The following is a 19,916-nucleotide window of genomic DNA, read 5'->3' as shown; positions in this document are numbered from 1 at the left end:
AAATTTTGTCTGTGTTGATACCAGCAAACACAGCTATATAACACTCTTGATTTGTAGCTCTTCGTTTTGCATTCAATATAAGCTTCAGCTGGAAGAACAGTTACCCAGAGTGTGTCTCGTGCATACAACGTGGTTGTAGAACTTCCTGTTACAGGTTTTAGACTTATCTGTAATGCTATAAATTTACCTGGAATAGAAGACTTGTATGAAGGCAAATTATCGAAATCCGAATGTGCTAAATGCAGTTCAGTCTTTTGCAGAAAACTGATTTGAAGATGGTGTGAAAGTGTAATCAGGCTGTATGCATTTCTGTGTATTCTTTTGAGAAGGGAGGATGGAATTATATATTAATTAGGACTTTTCATTGGCTGTGCTGTTAGTTTTGTGCTGCTTTAAGTTTAGGGTGTTTTAATTATCTGATAGAATGTATTGAGAATGGGAATTTTGTTCCATTGTGAATACGGAAGTGACATTATTGGTTTTAGTAACGTTTCCTGAAAGTTCAGTCTGTGCAATCGTGGTCATTTTAGAATAAGGTAGTTGCATGAGAAAGTACTTCACCAGCTGCAAAGTGACTAGAAGCACATTTTGTTTAACCGCTAATATAGGCATTTAATCTTTGCCGCTAGTTTTTCCAGCTGTGTTCCTTGGAAGTGCATGAGGACACCATCTGGCAATAATGAGGTATAACTCTACCAGATGGAACTAACCACATCGGCTGGAGAGATGTTCCTTCCTCTCCCCATGTCACCTGCATCACTAGGGAAGTGTCTTCAAAACAGAGGACAATCATCCCAGCAAAACCTAGGTCCTCAGTGGATGTATTTCAGGGACCAGTAAGGGTCAACAGAAGCACCATTTATTCTGTTGTGGAACAATGGCAGATTGTTTTATATGTTTTTGTGTGTTTGTCTGAATGTTTTAGAAGAGCTGCAGAACTAAGTCTGAGACGGTAACTCAGTGGAATTCCATGGAATACACCAACATACACTAAAACTAGTTCTGGCACGAGAAAATATCAACTCTGTACTTGCTTGGGTTTACCGTTGTGTATATATTTGCTAGACTATTTATATTTTCCTAAGCTTTTAAAACTGGGCTCTGCATGTTTAATCCATGTTTAACTAGTAAATAGATAAAACTTGAACATATTAAAATCTTATGTTTTGGAAAAGAAAATGGGTGAGTACTTCTGACTGACAGCTGCTTTGTAGTAGCAACTTCTCCCCTTACTGAAAGGGAAATGGAAGACTTACATAGAAGCAAGGCTGATGGCAGTAGTAAAGAATACTGAATAACTTTGAACTGGTGCAATAAAATGTGGATGCTGTAATGAACTGTAGAGTAATAGAACTGCTAATAAATCAAGCCTCAATTCTTCTTGATAGTTTTGCAGTTTCTCACAGTTTCTTGCATCCAGACAGATAAGCAGCTGTGGTTCTCCCTCCATGCTGGGAAATGAAATGACTTGGCACAAAAGCAATGTTGGAACATCTGAGTGCACTGGAATATTTTTCTGGAAGAATCTGTTTTTACAGCATTAACACCAGTAACTTCTCTGAGCTTACTATCTGCTTTCTGAGAAGCTGAACATAATCTCTAAGATTATATCTCAGGGATGTAGTAAGGCAGTAAAATACACAAGTAAAAAATTGTCATCTGAACTCTTACCAGGCTTCAGCTACTGTAATGTTTCATGTTTTTTCCAGGTTACAATCCATGTTTTAAATGATAGTTCAGCCTAATTTTTTTGCTCATACTTGCAGTACTTAGCATTGCTGTAGATTTACTAGAAGGTATAAAACCCATTCATAGACTTGCAAAACAAAGAGAAGGCTCCCCCACGTGTCCTGCTGCTGAAAGACCCCATCAGGGTTGAATCTGCAGGACTCACCGCAGATGTTTACGGGAGAGTGAATGACAGGATATGGGATTCCACAGGAGTATCAGCAGGGAGCAGTTACCTACCTACAAAAACTGCCAGAGGAAAATTAAGCTGATCCTACGTGAACTGTAAAACAATGATTTATGGGACAGTATCTATTTTGATAATTTGAATTAATGTAAGTCATATTTAGCTTTTTCCTACTGTTATTTTATAGGAGTATAATTACCAGAGGCAAAATTTGTGCCTCTGGTTGAACTGTTATTTATGTGTTTTTAATACTGACAGGTTTTGGTTCTATGAAAAGGGTGTGTGAGGCAGATCCATTGTACTCTGTGAAGCTATTGAAGGTCATCACATCCAGCCTATAATGTCTTTGAAAAGACAGTCTCTGTGTACTCCAGAGGCACTCTTGTAATAAAATTTATTAATTAACTCTAGCATGTTTATATCAACATCAGTTCTGGCCTCTTGATTTGTACAAATAGTGCAGTTTTTGTGTCTACTGGCTGATTTAAGTAGTAACAATAAAAATGCCTATTGAAAAGCTATAGGTACTGTGACAATTTTACAACAATCTAATGCCAGCAGCACTAAAAACAAACCAACCAACCAAAACCCAAACCACATTCAACAGAAAGAAATTAACTTAAAAAAATTTAGCCATTTGGTAAATAGGCTAGGAAATTGTTCCTGTTCACCGTATGTCTGGGAACAAGCCTTCAACCACCACACAAATTCTGGTAATTGCAAGAAAATTAATTGAAATGACTCAGTGTTACCAGGCTGTTGAGAGAAATTTTGCAAATGCAGGCGTGAAATCTTGATGTGAGGGTTTTTTTACTTAAACTGAATTTATGTGTTGAATGGGTTGAGTAAATCACTGCATCTAATTTGTTTCTGAATAGTGGTGATCTTCTGTGGAAGGATGTGTTACTCCTGGGTCTGTTATGAGTGTGACTGATGGTCTCAATACTGGCTTCCCTGATTTCTGAGCCCCTCAAGCCTCTTGTTGCTGTATAATGTGCATGGATGGCATACACTAAATTTGAGACTGTCAGGCCCCCAGGTGGCCATGCTATCCCCAATCTTTTATCAATGATTTATGTGTAAACTATTCAGGATATCTATGCTGTTTAAAGATAAGAAAGCTCCTGAAGTTTGTTTTTTCTTTAACGATGTCTGGCTTTGAATGTTTGATCCAGCTGATGAACTGGTAGATAAAAGTCTTTATGCCAAATTTGTACTGGGATTGCCTTTGAAGAGTAAATCAAATCGTAAGCCTGTAAAAGAAACTAACAATTGTTAAAAATATTCTGAACAGAGGGTACTTCATAAAACAAATAATGTGCAAGTATCTGTTGGAACTGGAGGCAGATTTTGGGCTATTGATTATCTTGGTTGGCATATGGTGAAGCATTATTAACATGCAACAGCATCCCAGCAGGTACTTTGAACTGGTCTTGACTAATGTTATACATATAATCTGTGAAGTGAGTGTCACCTAAATTTCTTTCACTGCTCAGTACACTGTCTTTAAAATTCTTTTATATTATTCTTTTTAGATTACTATAACATTTAGGGTTTTCTAGGCCAGTATATAAGGCAGCCCTCCTCAGTTGCTCTTTCAGTTACAGATATCAGCAGATGGTTTTTCAACCATAGAAGCAGTAATGTGGGACAGCTTAAAAATTCTCACATCACTTTTGGATTGAACTAGTCTTGCCACCAATCAAACCACAATGTCCTGAAGTGCAGATAACTTTGCTTTTTAGATGGTAGGGACTAGTTGAGAGATTTTATTTTTAAACAGGTGGTTCTATATACAGAGAATTCTTTTTGAAACTTCTTGCATTACACAAGACTTAAGATGAGTGGTATTCAACATGGTGCTTTTTATAAATGCAGAGTGTTAAAGACACATAAAAATAAGAATTTTAATTTGTGTTTTTTCTCGAAGACATTTTAATATTTTTTTTTTTCATGAGAGTTACTTTTTTGCCTTTCTTCCACATCCCATTATTCTTCCTTTCCTCCCCAACCAAGTGTTAATGAGGAATTCGGTGGGTTTGGGGTTTTTTTTCTTTTTTTTGAAAAAAGGCAGTGAGGATAAACAGACCTCACAGGCTCCTCATTCAGCTCAGCAGGGCACTAGACCTTAGCTATTCTTCATTTCACAGTGCAGATGATCAGTTCTGGGTGACCACTTTCAAAGGGCACAGAGTTTTTGAAGGTGCTCGGCAGGATGATAAATTGTCGTGTCTGTCATCCTGTCTCTTGCGGAAATGCAGCAGGGGTCTCTTCTGCAGGAACTTGGAAAGAAAAAGATAGATGGTGACACTTGGCCGGCTGGATGCTGTCTGTTTCAGTGGAATCTGTTCGAGGGTCTGCTAAATACTACCTGAATTGACATTTTTTCTAAGAATGGGTGGGAGAGTTGGTTATTATAACAAAAACCTCCAAAGCATAATCCTAATGAGATCTTAAAGATGTCTTGATGGCATCTTTTAAAAATTTTTGCTTTGTTTTTGAATATTTCAGTTATATGCTAAATATATGTATTCGTACCACAGGTTAAGAAGCCTGGGAAAGTATATATTTCTGCTTTCCTGAGCTGCATGCTGTAATTAACCTCAGCAGGTCACCATAAGTTGATTTTGGCGTATTCAAATCGCTTGGTATTTCTGAAGTGCAGTTACCTTTTTGTTTGGGCTCAGTGTTTGTTAAATGCACCTTCCCTTCATGTGTCTTTTGTTTCTTACAAATTTTTAAGAGATTGTAATGATTTACATGAAATATCTTACTATCCTTCTGAATTTTCAATATTAAAATTCTATATTTTCTTTTATCACATGCTTAAGGTTAGCCCATGTGGTTTTGTCCATCTTTTCTCTGATTGTAACTTGTTGGCTGGGAACAGCTGATGTCATTTGTGATAGTGATATTGTAAATTGAAAAAATCTTCAAAGCAAATGAGAATTTTACTCTAGTTTAAAGCAACCTCATTTTTTGACATTTTGTTATTTATATTGTCCACTTGTGATGTTAAAGTCTATTTGAAAAATGTGACTGGGCTTCTCTTGCCTATTCCACCTTTAGTGTTAAACACATCAAAGAAATACTTTACTCCAAATTTAAGCGCCCCTTTGCCTTTACACCTATATGTAGATTTTGGTTAAGTGGTATTTTAAAAATAAACATACACAGAGATGTAAACTCTACCTAGTGAGATCTCATTTAAAGATGATATTGGTAACTACAGCACAAAAAGATTGTCTGTTGCAAAATAAATATGAACAGATCTGACAAAATGTGTTATTATAAAATTACCACGTCGTCTTTATGGAAAGATCAAATCAAGAGTTGTTAAGATTGTATTGCTGGTGCAGAGGCTGCAGAGGGAGCTAACGATCTGATGTGAAAAACAGTCCTGTTTGTCATGAAGAAATGTCAGGGGTTTGTGTTACTGTTTCTATCATGAGAGAGGCCACGTCAAATCTCTGCTAAAGTGAGAAAGAGGAGAGCGTATTTTGAGAAGGGATAATATTGTGGTATTTTAGGGTAAGGAAAAAAGAAAGAAACAAGATCAGCACAGTTACATAACATGTCTAGACCTTCTGAAAATCTTAATAGAAAGAAATAGGTTCATGACAAGAGAAGAGGAAAACGTCCTAATATCTACATCAATACTTTGGTGAAGTTTAGCTGAGAAGCTCATACGTTCTAGTAGCAAGGACCTTGCAAGTTGTCACTGTATGGAAGGGATTTGTTGCAAACAGCATTAGGAAGGAGCAGGCTGTAGAGAAGCCGTGCTGCCATCCCAGTGGTTTGCACTCCTCACCACCTGTGGGTACCCCATGCTGTCGCCACCTGCAGAAAGCTCAAGGCCCCTTTCTAACTCATTTCTCTAGTGATTTTTCACTTGGATCAAGGCAATTGTATTGTTAACAGAGCTGAGAGAAGCAGCAAACTGCAATATGGGTACCCAGAGACAGGCCCAGAGAAAGGGAAATAGGGAGACCCTTCCACCTAGGAACAGTGACCCTATCGGAAAACCAGAGCCAGCTTTCAAGAAAACATGTAGAAGCAGAAGCTGCAAGTCAAAGGTATTAGTAACAGACACTGTTGTTTCACAGTGTATTTGCATGTGCTTTGATTGCCCAGCTTCATTACAGCCATTACAGAATTTATTTCATTACAGAAATAAATGTTGGTTTCTGTGAACCTCATGCTGTTTTTTTAAACTAATCTTTACTGTAGACTGAAAGCACTTTCAATATGTTAAATAATGCTATTAAATCTATGTAGCTGTGAAGGTGTGATTTTCTTACAGATAGAAATGAGATATTTATCCTACTCCCACTGATTTCTATTACAAACTTCAGTTTCAGGCTGTTGGAAGAAAGAATGGCAGATATGTGACTGATTCGAGTGCAGTCTGGGCAAAGATTGAGGGAAGTTCACAGAGCTGGAGAAAAGATGGGCTTCCAGGCATCCAGCCCATTCGTCACTGCGCTAATTGCAGCAGACAAGTTTTGAACCAAACTTGCAGAAGAACCAACTTATCTCACTATCTGTCGAACTCTGCAAATCCATATTTTTTTTCTGGAGTCTAATTATCTCTTTTCTCTTTGTGCAGATCCTAGAAGGAAGTATCATGTGAGGCTGCTGGCATATAACAACATGGAAGAAGGTTATCAGGCAGACCAAACTGTCAGCACTCCAGGATGTGTCTGTAAGTGTTGTAGGTGCATGAAGAATTTATTAAGAGCTGAGCTGTTGCACCATCCCAGCAGCTCTGTGTTTTTAACCTATAAATAATCAATTAATTCAGTGTAAAACAGAGAACCAGAAAGATCATATCTGTGGCAAATACTTTCCTAGTCATCCGGCAACTCAGTCTCCTGTGTTCATGAACTGCAGCTGGGGAAACAAGGTAGCCACCAAGCACATTTTCCTCCCCTATTGGGTTGTCTGCATCGTCTAACCAGTGATGTATCGTGTATCTTATGACATACTTCTCTCTCATAAGATTTATCTCCCTTGTACCTGTTTGTAGTTTTGACTGGTTTTGACTAAACAAGTGGGCCTACAGAAGGAATATATGACATGTATTGGGCTAGGAGGGATCTTTAATAGCTTGAGCCAGATTTCTGGGTCTGAATACCAGGTAGTGCTGGGCAGGGACAGATTTGAATCTAAACCTCTGGGCTCGGACCCATCTCTTAATCTTGACAGTATCTGTATACAGTTTGTTAAATAATCCATGCTCCTTTTTTTTTTTTTTAAACAGCTGTCCGTGATCGCATGGTGCCACCGCCGCCACCCCCGCACCACCTCTATGCCAAAGCTAACACTTCATCTTCTATCTACCTTCACTGGGGAAAGCCCGCCTTTACATCTGCGCAAGTCATTAACTACACGATCCGCTGCAACCCAGTGGGGCTGCAGAATGCTTCTCTGGTTCTCTACCTTCAAACGTGAGTGTAGCACTAATGAGTCTTGGTTTCCCATTTACAGATCCTTTCCACTCAATTTCTACTCTTCCTGCCCTCTCTTAATTGCCTTTTGCTGTAACAACTTTTATCTCCCTTAGAGGACTGTGTGTTTTGCCCAGTGACTGCTAGTTCTGTTTCTTGGGTTATTTATGTTGTGTTCATAGAATGGCTTCATTTTCTACCTGTGTTGAATCCCTGGACAAGTTCTTGAATTTTTAATGGCTTTCTAGCTGTCTAAGTTGAATTTAATCTTAAGCTCTTCTTCCATCAAACAAAAGAGATTACCTATTTTATAGATCACATTTTTGGGCTAGGATGGGACTTGATCCAGTGTCTGAATTTAAGACTGGAAACAAGAATTTTTGATTTTTGAGAGGTTGAGCACGTTATTGTGGGAATGCCACATTCCTGAGTGTGTGGCGCTCTGCCAGGAGAAAGCTGAGTGGGAACTACAGCTTGCTTTTCAGAGAAGCAAGACATGAGCCAAAGAATGGTAGAACAACACGGAAGAAATTCTGCCTGGGCGCTGGGGTTCAACTTTCTGCCCAGGTGGTACTGGGAGTAGAAGACTTTGCTCCATTGCAACTGCCTGTGCTGGGGCCCATGGTGCTGTTGAGGGAATCCATGTGTGTGTAGCTCCCTCAATACTTGGGTTTACTCAAGCCTTCTAAATAAGAAAAATGCTGTCTTAAAAGATAGTTTCCATCCTAATATTGATGGTTTTCTCTTCATAGAACACCTCCCCTGCTGTATAACTCCTGACTTAATGATTAGACACAGTATAATCACCATGTAAAATTCTTAGCGTGCAATATGGAGCATAGCAATGAATGCTGCTTTTTGTGATAGGATGAAACCATTGCTAATAATGGTGACTGCCTTTGCAATATGGAAGATGAAAATACTAAATGAGATTTAATAAAGCAATATCTGTAGACAAATGCTATTTTAAACTGAGATTTGATCTTGACTTGGGTATTATGACCTGGAATTTCCCTATGCCCCTGGAATCAAAACAAAGCAGAATGTCTACAATTAACTTTGTGATTAAATAGTAAATTGCAATATTACAATTAATATAATCAATTTTTGCAATTAATAAATTGCCAAATATGACTACAAGATGAGTAGGGAACATTCATATTCTACAGAGAGCCTCTAAACGTGAGGTGATGGAGGCCAGCAGTGGAAGTTGTGCATATATATTGTCTGTTCTGGGGACTGAAAATCAGATCCAGGAAAAGCTAATGCAGCCAACAAGATGTGCCTTTTCAGCTGTGGTGCTGGCTGTGGTTTAAGTGTTACTCCAGCTTGAAGCGTAGTGTCCTATGGACAAAGCTGAGTTTAGGATACCTACTGGTGATCTGGGAAATAATATTCTTGGACTTGCTTGTGTGTCAGTTTCCCAAATAACCTTTAAAAAAACTTGAGCTCAAGTCAACTGACAGCAGATATAATATCCTCCCAAGTGCTCCAGTGTTCGTACAATTACATTTTTAGGTAGACAGCGTGGATTGACCACATGTCTGGACTTGAGCTGGTTTGTCTTGTGTTGAACTGACAGTGAGAATCTACACACAATGACTAAGAGATATCATTTGAATTTTGGGATCTTCAAGCCAACTGCTGCTGTTAAATTAATTTTATTCCTTCATCTGTACAGGTCAGAGACTCACATGTTAGTTCAAGGTCTTGAGCCAAAAACCATGTATGAATTTGCAGTTCGGCTGCATGTGGACCAGCTCTCCAGTCCCTGGAGTCCGGTAGTCTACCATACAACCCTTCCAGAAGGTAGGGTACCAGGAGAGGACCACGTGGTTCTAAAAAAAAAGCTCTGTAAACCAAATGGCCTGAAAAAATGTTTATTAATTTTAACTGTTTGTAGGAGACAGAAATACTTTCCTCTGAGATACAGATATTGCTGCTTTTGGTGAGAGAAAAATACTGTCAGGAAAATCCATGTTTTGGAATTGTGAAATTATTTTTCAAAATCTACCCAAAATCAGCAATGCCTTTTATGTAAAATGTGATATACTTACACCATTAGCAACCACTGAATGAAATTAACTTGAATAAGAATTTTAAAATACATATTGGAAAGACAGGGCTGATTCATAGATATTATGGAAACATATTTTAAACCCCAGAAATTTTAGAAACCATAAGAATATTAAACATATCCTGCCCTAGCTGCTGGTTTGCTTTTTTGTCAGCTTGGTCAGTGAAAACCAAAACCTTCAGTTTCATGTTCTCAGCATTGCAATCTTTGGGATGTACCTGTTTGCGGGGTAATTATGCGATTTTTTTTGTCAGTAGCAGTTTCCTTCTGGAGTTGAAGGAAAAAGATGAAATTTGCTTTTACAAGCTCTAAGCTATTCACCAGATCAGAGTTAACAGGAGAGTTTCTCTTGAGGAGCAGTGAGCATGTGTTTGTTTATATGTTGTTTATCTGGGATGTAGCAGTAGTCATTAGGTCTGCTCATCAGTTTCTTGCTGAGCAATTTAATTGCATGTAAATTAGGTTATCCTAATAGCATTGTGTTACTGTTCTCACAGCACCATCTGGCCCTCCAGTAGGAGTGAAGGTGACTTTGATAGAGGATGATACAGCTTTGGTTTCCTGGAAGCCACCTGATGGTCCTGAAACAGTTGTTACACGATATACCATCCTCTACGCATCCAGGAAGTCTTGGATCGCTGGGGAATGGCAAGTGTTGCACAGAGAAGGTAAATGAAAATTATAAACTTATGAACCAGACAATGATGCTACTTATAAGATGCTTTGTTACTTTCAGCTCCCTTGGACTACAAGAAGAAAGAAATTAATACAAATTTTCACATAAAAGTTACAATTAGTTTAGAAATACTCCCATGGTTGTGATGAAAATGTATTAAAAAACAACTAATACTTAGAAGGTGAGAGGGGAGGGGCTGTCTGTGCTTTTTGGAGCTCAGTGTGTGCATGTGAACCAAAATGTCTCATAAATCAATTATATCCATTTTAGTTCTGTTGCAACCATGATTGTGATGGTTTTATTTTGTAAATGCATTCTTTCAAATCTGAAGTCTCTGAGATGCCTCGCTCTCCAGAAATAAATTTATAAACGTGTCTGTGTAGGTTTCTATGTTTATTTTGATCACTGCCCATCCAGTTAGCTCAGTTTGCTTAATGATCTTTCCTCTACCCCCAGTAAATTGCTCTGCATATTCAATTTAACTCTCTGGCTCTACTCAGCTGCTGAGCCCCAGCTAGCTAATCTAGCAGTAACTCCGGTAGCGTGATAGGAACTGCAGTCACATCTTTGTGATTAAATGCAAATAACCCTATGTTTTTTATACGCACTTTCCAGAATAATACTATGATTTGAAGAGGTGCATCAAGAACAGCTTTATACTATAGCCAGGAAAAAGGCATTTACAGTTCAGTTGGTATTCAAAATAGAGAGAGGCAGTTCAGAATAGGTAATGTTCTAAACATATATTAAACTAGAAAGGGAGGCTCAGTGTTGCAGAGAAAAGTCACGTGCTTGTGTAGCTTATTTAAGAGGATTGCCCAGGAAGAGTTACTATTTTGTTGTTCTGAATTATTTCGTGGCTGAAAGCTTGGTTGTCAACAGAGTGAGGCTTTACATTTTATGTGTAGAAAATTCATAAAGCTTAATGAGTGCACTCACAGTGGACAATTTGCTCTACCATCAGTGAGAGTGAACTGTTTTAGTTCAAACATGGTGGTTGTTCGTGCAGCTTCTGAAGAGAGGACCAAGGACCAACAGCCATCTTGAAAGGTGCCAGTGCCACTTGGTCTTTGCTGGAGCAGAATGGTATTTGTTGGGCTGGCCTCAAATAGAATGGTCAACTGTGATGAAGTGACTACTCATCTTACGAAAAATATGTGAAAAATAACTGGTCTGAAATATCAATGAGCTCTAACTAGAGGGGAAAGTTGGAGCCCATGGTTTTTTCACTGTTAGAACTGTTGAAAGAACCAGTGGTATAAAGATGTCCCATTAAATTGTTGAAAGAAACGGTGATGTAAAGTTGTAATATTAAAGGACAAATTTAATATTAATTTTTACTCACTAAAAACCCAGCAGATTTAAATACACAGAGGGCTTATATATGAAGAATACATCTTGACATTTTGCTGATGAAACACTGTATTTGTTGTATGCGGCTGAATTGCTTTCAGGTATATACTTAAGCTCAGCCATGACTGTGAAACTGAACCGTGTCTCAAATAGTATTTTACCATAGATATTTTGGATGAAGGGCTGGCAATGACAGTAAACGTTTTCATGCATTCCCAAGTGAAAGTGTTGGAGGGAATGAGCAAATGGACAGCTGTAAATCTCAGTGTATTACTATGTCCATTAATGTTAGAGTCACTGATTTTGTATTTTGACAGAAATATTAGGATTTGAGATATGGCATAGAATTTGGGCATCCTGACACATTAGGACAGTCTGTAATGCTCTTAGTTAAAGTAGAAATGAAAAGACCTGTGAAAGAAAATGAGTAGGTAGATGTAAAATTGGGCAAATACTGTGATAGTCCCATGACAGTCCTTTGATAGGTAATTTGAGGTAGAAGCAGGGTTTGGGGGTTTTAATGCATTTATTCCAATAAGATCAGCTAACCCTATGCAATAAATCGCCTTCTCTTGCTTGATACTAAACTTGTACAGAAGATTTATGAAATCTTAACCCCATTCCTTTCCCATACCTCCAAAGACACCCCCCAATAAAAACAAACAAACAAATAAAACGAAACAAAACAAACCCAACACCACCACCAGCAAACCAAGGCAAAAAAACCCCACAAACTGATCCTACCCCCACCTATAAAAGCCCTAGCATGGGCTTTAGCTTATGCATGAAAGTTTCTACCAATCCACCAACTTAAAAAACGAAACCCTGTAATTTAACTGAGCTTGTGATAGCCATGGCAGAATTAGAAAATGCTTGTTGCTGATTTGTGATGTATCTTCCAGCCACCACCCCCCTTTTCCCTAGTTCTCTTCAAGTGGATCAGAAGTTACAGCCTTTACACACTTGGTGTGCAGTAAATCAGTACAAAGTGCTTACTTGGCTTTAGCAATGCAGCAGATTTGAAAGGAACTGGTGGGAAAGAGCCTGTAATATTGGAAGGCGACCTTTCGCCCTTGCTGGTGCTAAGCATTACAGCTCCTTTGGTTACAGATACCTCACATTTTACTTCAAATGGGTGTTTTTATGGAAGAACTGAAATAGCTTTTGAAGTAGCTTCCCTTTTGCCAAATGTATAATATTTTCTGTGAACATGACCCTATATTTTGTACACTCCCATGATACTATAAATTCTGACTTCTGAAACTGATTTGAAAGGTTGAAATTTAGACTTAAATCTGAGAAAGTGAATGGAATATGCAAAAGAGAACAAGGGATAGATTTGGTCCTGTAACTGCCACTATTTAGGGGAAAGAAAGGCAGTAGATTTCTGAGGTAGGAACAAATACAGGCATCTTAGAAAGGAATTGAATTTTAAGCAACAGTCTGCAGTCCTTGGACAGGCAAAGCTCTCATTGACTTTAATAGGAGTTTTGCCTATAGAAAGATGATGCCAGTGAATCCTATTTATGTTCTTAATCTGTTTTTCCTGCCTCCAGGGACTTTAGGAAATGAATCCTTAGCATGTGAGAAAGACATTTTTCTGTAATATTTTTAGTAGCACAGCTTAGATGCACAGTAATCAAGGAAGCCTATGCCCATCTTAATAGGGTTTAATTTTATTTTTAAAGTGCTATAATGTGCTGTTCCAAATCTGTCCATTTAACCAACTAGACTGAAGTTTGATAAACTGAACCTGAATTATTTTGTTGTGACAATTTTCATTCACATTCATGGTACAGTGGATGTAGGAGAGGGGCATAGATTAGCGTGTGAGAGAGGTCTAACATTTTCTCTGCCTGGAAGTCTGTTTAATGTTTGGAGCATCTCCTCACAGGTGCAATCACAACATAAAAGCTGAAATGCAGCTAGTGCTAGATTTAGGATTAGTGTGCTGTGTATCGTAGCAAATACTTTACTCTTTGTTTTGAACTATGTTGGCACCTCACAGCGTGCTGTGTTCAGGCAGTATGGAGAGAAAAGACAAAAGGGATGAGCAGGCAACCCCGGTGTTCGATCTGTACCCTGTATGCAGGTTAGAATGTACAGAAGTGATTGCAGTCCTCAAACAAGATTTAGAGATGGTATTGGAAAGAAAGTGTAGGCCCTAATGTCTAAATCCCACAGATTTTGTATAACTGGAACTGTGTATCTAATCTTTTCATAGGAGCAATGACCATGGCTTTGCTGGAAAACCTTGTAGCAGGAAATGTCTACTTGGTCAAAATAGCAGCTTCCAATGAAGTGGGAGAAGGACCCTTCTCAAATGCGGTAGAACTTGCTGTCCTGCCAAAGGAGACATCAGAGTCTAATCAGAGACCTAAACGCTTGGATTCGGGAGCTTCCACAAGTCAGTAGCAATGTTTTGATTACTGCTGTCACAAGTACGAGGAAAAAAGATCCTTGTTTGTTTTAGCTTATTAAGCTTTCTGAGTAAACCATTCTGCTTTATATGGGGCAATCCTTACAGTGTAGTGTTTTCTTCTACATGAAACCATTATGGAATTTTTCTCTCTGTTCAACTCAGAACTGGTTTAAGTCTTTTGCTCAGAAGATGGAAGTTTGACTTTCAAATGCGCATATGTAACTGGTTTGAATTTTACATCATATCAACTTTGCAGCCACTCTTTTAAGGCACTTCCTTTAAGTCCTTTATTTGGCTTGAGATACCAGTAGCACTGGGTCAGTTAGAACCAGACAGCTCAGCAGGGAGATGGCATCTCAAATCTATTGAAATATGCTGGTTCCTGGTATTCCAGCAACCCATATAAACCTGTCAGACAGTGATATACCAGCATATTTTTTCACCAAAGAAGTCACCCCACCTGCAGCTCTTTGGGAAACACTATGTGCTACCTTGTGGAAATCAAGGTAACATCAGTAGTTTCTCCATGTAAGAATGGAGGAACACATTATCTTTGTCAGATGTAGAAGAGGATTTATCTTGGTGACTTGTTACAGATTTTAAATTTGGGGAGACAAGAGCTAGTAATTATTCAGGTACGTGAACCTTTTAACCTTTCCTTGTTGCTACACATTTAATCATGATTGAAACACAGGGATTTTTCTTGCTTAGGTTTTCTCCCTCCCTGGTATACAGCTGTATTTTAGGCCTGAATAAGCAAACAGAGTCACACCCTCAGGATTATGTTAACAGACATATGATATCAAAGTATAAACCAAAGTGAACCCTCCTAGGTGACAGTGGCTAGACTTCTCCAAGCCTTTTCCCTTTGTTGTCTAGTAGCACCCTGTAAGGAAGGGGTTAGAAAGAGCTCTTCTGCTCCATGTTGTAGGTCACCAAAGCGGCTGTGGTGTGAGGCAGTCTTTCCCATCCCATCCCATAACTGCATACTCTCCTGTTTGGTCTACAAGTTTTATTTTCGGAAGTGTCAAAATGTATGACAGATAAGGTCTGGAAATCTCCTTAAAAGGAAGCATTTGCCTCTGTGGTTGTGACTGTAACCCTATTAATTTCCTGACAGGGACCAGTAGGTAACTCTTCGTATTTACTGAGCCTTTCTATGTTCTTTTTTGCTATAGCTTATTCTGACTATTACCATCTGGACCAGAAATCAATGACTGGCATTGTTGCTGGGGTTTGCATAGCCTTGACCTGCATCCTCCTCTGCATCCTGATCTTAATTTATCGCAGTAAAGCCAGGTATGTTTATGTTCTTCAAGACTGAGCACTGATTCTTGGGACATGTCTTCTTCTCCAAGAGTGCTAAGTTCTCTGAAGTATTCTGTCTCTTCACCTATTCCTACCAGCAGTGAAAACAAAGCACTTTGTTGGCTCTTCTTACTCTACCCGAGTCCCTTCTCCAGTGAAAAGAAGAACCCACAGAGTGAGTCAGTGGTGCTTTGACAACTAAGTATGAGGCATGTTTCCAAATGAAAAAAACCCTTTTGAGTCAATTAAGCATGCTGCTTTACATCATCTGCTCCTCCTGCTTAACCCTCCAGCCTGCCCAGACCTGGTTTGCAAGGCTTTAATCCTCTGGTGTTGCTGGACAAGGGGAACTCTGACATAAAGCAGTTCTACAATGCAGTTTCTTTGCAGTGGTGCAAGCCACCATCTGTCTGTCTTGATATCCACTGCTGTTGGGCAAAACTGGCCCAGTGACTCTGCCCATAAGTTTGGGATCAGAACAAATGTAAGTTTCATGAAATAATAAATTTTAAAACTGTCTGGAAGTATATTTTAGTAACAATGGCATGTTAGCATACATGCAGAAAAAAAAACATGGATTGGGAGAGAGAGTCTCTGTGTAGCATGGTAGAAATGTCTTAATATTATCACTGGTTACTTCCTCCAAGTAATAGTACTAATCATGACAATTCCTTTCTGCACATAAGCTTGTAGCCTACTGTATATGGTGAACTGGAAGCAGATGTTATTTTTTATCACAAGCAATAACATTTAAGTTCCATGAGAGTTAGGAGTATCATATAATAAAATGTAAATGCCAAGAATATACCAATATTATTTGGTTAATAATAGCTTTAAAGTTTATCCTTGATTTTTTAATATTTTCTTCCTGTGGGTCAATTTTATTCCTGTTTAACATTGTGCAGGAAAACATCTGCTCCTAAACCTGTGCAGCAAAGCACTGACCAGCTGTCACATACCAGCATCTCATTAGCCAGTGCTAATGAGGGGGAGAAGAGTGCTGAAGGAATTGCAGAGAATGAAGAATCCTTATTGCCAATGATAGTGGGAAACAGCTTCATCGATGCTAAGGTACTGTGAGCTTTACTCACTCCCAAAACAGAAATCTTTCTTTAGAATTCATTGCTATAACATCTGAGTCCTTATCCAGAGTAAACTACATACACTGCAAATCCACAGTAGGATTTTCTAAATGGGACAAGCACAACGGCAATCCAGGGTCGAATTTTCAAGACTCATCTTAAAGTTCAGCTAGAGATCTGATTCAGTGCACTTGTCTTGCACTGTACTCTGCAGATTGCAGAGTTTGGCTTGGGCACAGTACCAAGCAATTAAAAGCTCCATAGACTTAGGGCTACTAGGTGACCTCTGATAGTCCAAGGAGATAGATGAGAGGGTCCTTGTCAGCACCTGGTTCAGTAAACGTCTGTGTACAATCCAGTCAAGTGTGACACTTAGCAGATATTAAAGAAAATACTGTTTTTCTGCATATTTACTGGTAAGACAACGTTACCTTTAAAAACTCTTATTTGGTCAAATTATCAATTGAACTAGATGGCAGGATGGATCAGTGGATGTGTAGAATCTTACAGTCCAGGAGTCCAGTGTGACAAAATCACACTGGCCCTACTTTCACATGCAGACACACTGATTTAAAGTGTATTCTGTACACACTGCACACTTGAGTGGAGCTGCTTCCTGAGGATACGTGCAAGAGCTGGGAAATGGAAATGGACCCCAGTACAGGCACAGACACTATGTCTGTGAATGGTCACATTCAAAGTAGTAGAGCAAGAGCAGTGGCTGGAATATTTTGCTGTGTTTATGCAACATTAGAGCTGTTGGGTCTGGCCTGTGGCCTTGCCAGATTCAGTGGATCTGGTCTTGAGCAATAGATGAATACCAGACCACAAAAATGTGACTGAGCACTGCAACTTAATTTGTCTTCCTTTTCAGTATGGAGCCAATATGTAGGAATAGAAAAAGATTTTCAAATATCGTAGAAATTTAGTTTGTTAAAATAAATGTCCGTGTGTCTCTCACTGTTGTAGGGGGGATCTGATCTGATTATTAATAGCTATGGGCCTGTCACAAAGGCTAACTGCAAGAAGAGGTGGCTGTTCTTCCAAGATACTAAGAAGGCAAAGACTGAGGAGGTAATTGCTCTGATGGGCAGAGATGCATAATCTTTACTGTAATACACTGGCAAAGGAAGATGCATAGTTGTCTGTTTATGGAAAAGTGTAGTTAGTAGTCTAAGTTTTAATTGAATGGTTTTAGTTGTGTTAAGGTTGATGGTGTTCTACCTTGTACTGAAGTCTTATGGAAGTTTCATTGTCTGTCCCAAGTTGCCAGATATTGTAACTCTTCAGAGTGAACTGGTTGGCTTCTTGCCAGTGCCCTTTTAGCTGTGAGCAAAAGGATTTCTGTGTACTGGATTTATGCATAGCATCTACAGTGACTTTGTATAAATATAAATACAGATTAATTATGTATTTATAAATAAAAATTAAAATAGTATCCTTCTACCCTGACAGCTAAGACTTTGTTTGCTGAAACCAAAAGAGGAAAATTAAATGATTTACCCAAATGATTTACTGAAGAAACTGAGAATCTGAGTAGAACTGTCTGGCTTCTGAAATTATTGTTCTGGACACATTTGCTGGTTGGACGAGAAAAATAACAGTTTAAAACTGAAGTGTTAAACCAAATCCTGAACATTATCATGCAAATTCACACCTACAGGGCATCTAAGTAATGATTATTGAATTGTAACTCATATTGTCCTCTTATATGTTTAAGGAATAGAAAGTCTTGATATCCATGTTGTGAATTCATATTCCAAAATATTTCCAGAAACAGCTGCATATTTCTGATGCCTCTATAAGCAAAATATTTGCTACCACTCTAGGAGTAATGCTCAAAGAATATGTTTGAAGGAAAGAGAGAGAGCTCTATCAAGTATGTTTTTAAAAATACCATTTAGGTCTCTCCAGTGAAATCATTCTTGATTAGCCATGCCTAGCTAGAAGGGATTATTTCATCTATTATGGAAAAGTATGAGCAAGACTTGAGATTGATTCTTTTTAACCTTCTATAGGAAAGCGCAGACTGTTTCAAGCCAATGCTGTTGTAGGCACTCTGGTGAAATAGGAGATAGGAAATGCAGTAAAAATTCAAATTATGGCTGAGCTTTTCAGAGGCTGAACAACCTTTTTCTGTCTGCTTTTTATATAGCCTCAGAGAAGATTTGCCCGAGCGGTGTGTCTGTATCAGCCAGGCACCACTGTGCTGATCGGTGAGGATGGCTCCCCCAACTCTCCTGGCCAGCAGTCCAGTTTCCAGGTGCCTTTCAGTATTGCTGCTGATACAGAGCATTCGGCCAACAGTGAAGGAAGCCATGGGACTGGTGACTCTGGAAGATTTTCCCACGAATCCAATGACGAGATACACCTCTCCTCTGTGACAAGTGACACACCTCCCGCCACCAGTCCTTTCGTAAGCAGTGACTTGGGTACAAACATGATAAGCCCTGCCATAAGTAACTGCACAGAGTCTCCTCTGCCAGTCGCTGCTGACCAGACTCCTACCTCACCTCTTCAGATACACTCTGCAGTGCAAAACTGCCATCCTTAGGGCCACGCCAGACATTCTAGCAGTGTATGTCTGTTCGAAGGACAATGAACAGGGAGCCAAAGTTCTATTGTGGAAAGCCTGACCAATGTAGCAGGTGATCCCGTATTTCTGTTGAATGTTTGTTTTGGTTGGTTTTGATTTTTTTGTTTTTTTAACTAATTTTGAATGTTCAGTGGTCAACAAATGTGAAAGGACAGTGAAAATTTCTGACTAAAGTTAAAAATGTCACTGGAGCAAAGGGAAGGCTGTTGGCCCTTTTGCTGACTATCTACCTCAGTTTGCCGAGAGGTGAACTCTGAATGATGACTGCTTTACCTCATTTGTGTTCTAGTTGGTCTCAGCTATGGAACTGATGATACTTCCTAGTAGTGTTGTTTTATTTTGAGTTTCTTTTTTTTTTTAATTTTCAGTTGTGTGTAGAATATATGTGTGTTGTGTGTGCACCTGTGTGCACTCAGTGATCAGGGAGTTGTATAGGTAGGTGAACAAGATTGTTTAGCTGAAGCTCTGTCTTTAAAAAGAAGGAAACCTCAGAGTATAAAAAGTAATGATTTAATGTGTTCGACGTAGAGGATGTTAAAAACTGGAGTTGGTGCTTCCACATATACAGCCACATGAAATTTCTTGTACCTCTCATAACCCCAGTAAGCCTAGGACAGTGCCTTTCCCCCAGAAACTTGTGCCAGCAACTGGTGACAGGATGTATGCTATATCCTTAGGGCTCTGGGACGTTCTTCACAGTGACAAATGTTGACCCTTTATTGACAGTTAATGCTAAAAAGCATGGCAAAATGAAGAAGTATTCAGCATTTCCAGTTTGGCTCTGCCCGAGAGTCACAGAATAGAGTATAATGCTGAGTGTTCCAGTATCACAGTACTTCTGAGCAACGGTGCCTTGCATTATATATTATGAAATTACTGATTTGCCTTATGCCTTTTTAGTATTCATAAAGTCGCTCTGGAGTACAGAAAGATGCCTTAAATGCTTCTTAGATGTTCTAAATAAACTATATAATGAGTTTATAATTCATTTTTACCCAGCTTTGAGTGCTGATAAGCACTGCTAGCATCACAGTATG

General features: G+C 38.9%; 1 protein-coding gene across 1 annotated transcript in view; it reads left to right on the top strand.

Moving 5' to 3' along the window:
• PRTG (protogenin) overlaps nt 1-18,837 on the top strand; it is a gene marked incomplete at both ends in the record, with an annotated part of 80,666 nt that extends 61,829 nt beyond the window's left edge. Inside the window, 9 exons of the mRNA XM_082061098.1 lie at nt 6,525-6,620; nt 7,179-7,365; nt 9,047-9,174; nt 9,940-10,110; nt 13,696-13,878; nt 15,072-15,192; nt 16,107-16,272; nt 17,253-17,357; nt 18,439-18,837. Coding sequence (XP_081917224.1) covers nt 6,525-6,620; nt 7,179-7,365; nt 9,047-9,174; nt 9,940-10,110; nt 13,696-13,878; nt 15,072-15,192; nt 16,107-16,272; nt 17,253-17,357; nt 18,439-18,837 — 1,556 coding nt within the window. The remainder of the gene's footprint in view (nt 1-6,524; nt 6,621-7,178; nt 7,366-9,046; nt 9,175-9,939; nt 10,111-13,695; nt 13,879-15,071; nt 15,193-16,106; nt 16,273-17,252; nt 17,358-18,438) is intronic.
• Between the last annotated feature and the right edge of the window lie 1,079 nt (nt 18,838-19,916).

The sequence above is a fragment of the Streptopelia decaocto genome (genome assembly GCF_964273445.1).
Source record: "Streptopelia decaocto genome assembly, chromosome: 9".
Taxonomy (NCBI): Eukaryota; Metazoa; Chordata; class Aves; order Columbiformes; family Columbidae; genus Streptopelia; species Streptopelia decaocto.
The sequence above is the reverse complement of the archived record's forward strand: the minus strand, read 5'-3'. Positions and strand labels throughout refer to the sequence as shown.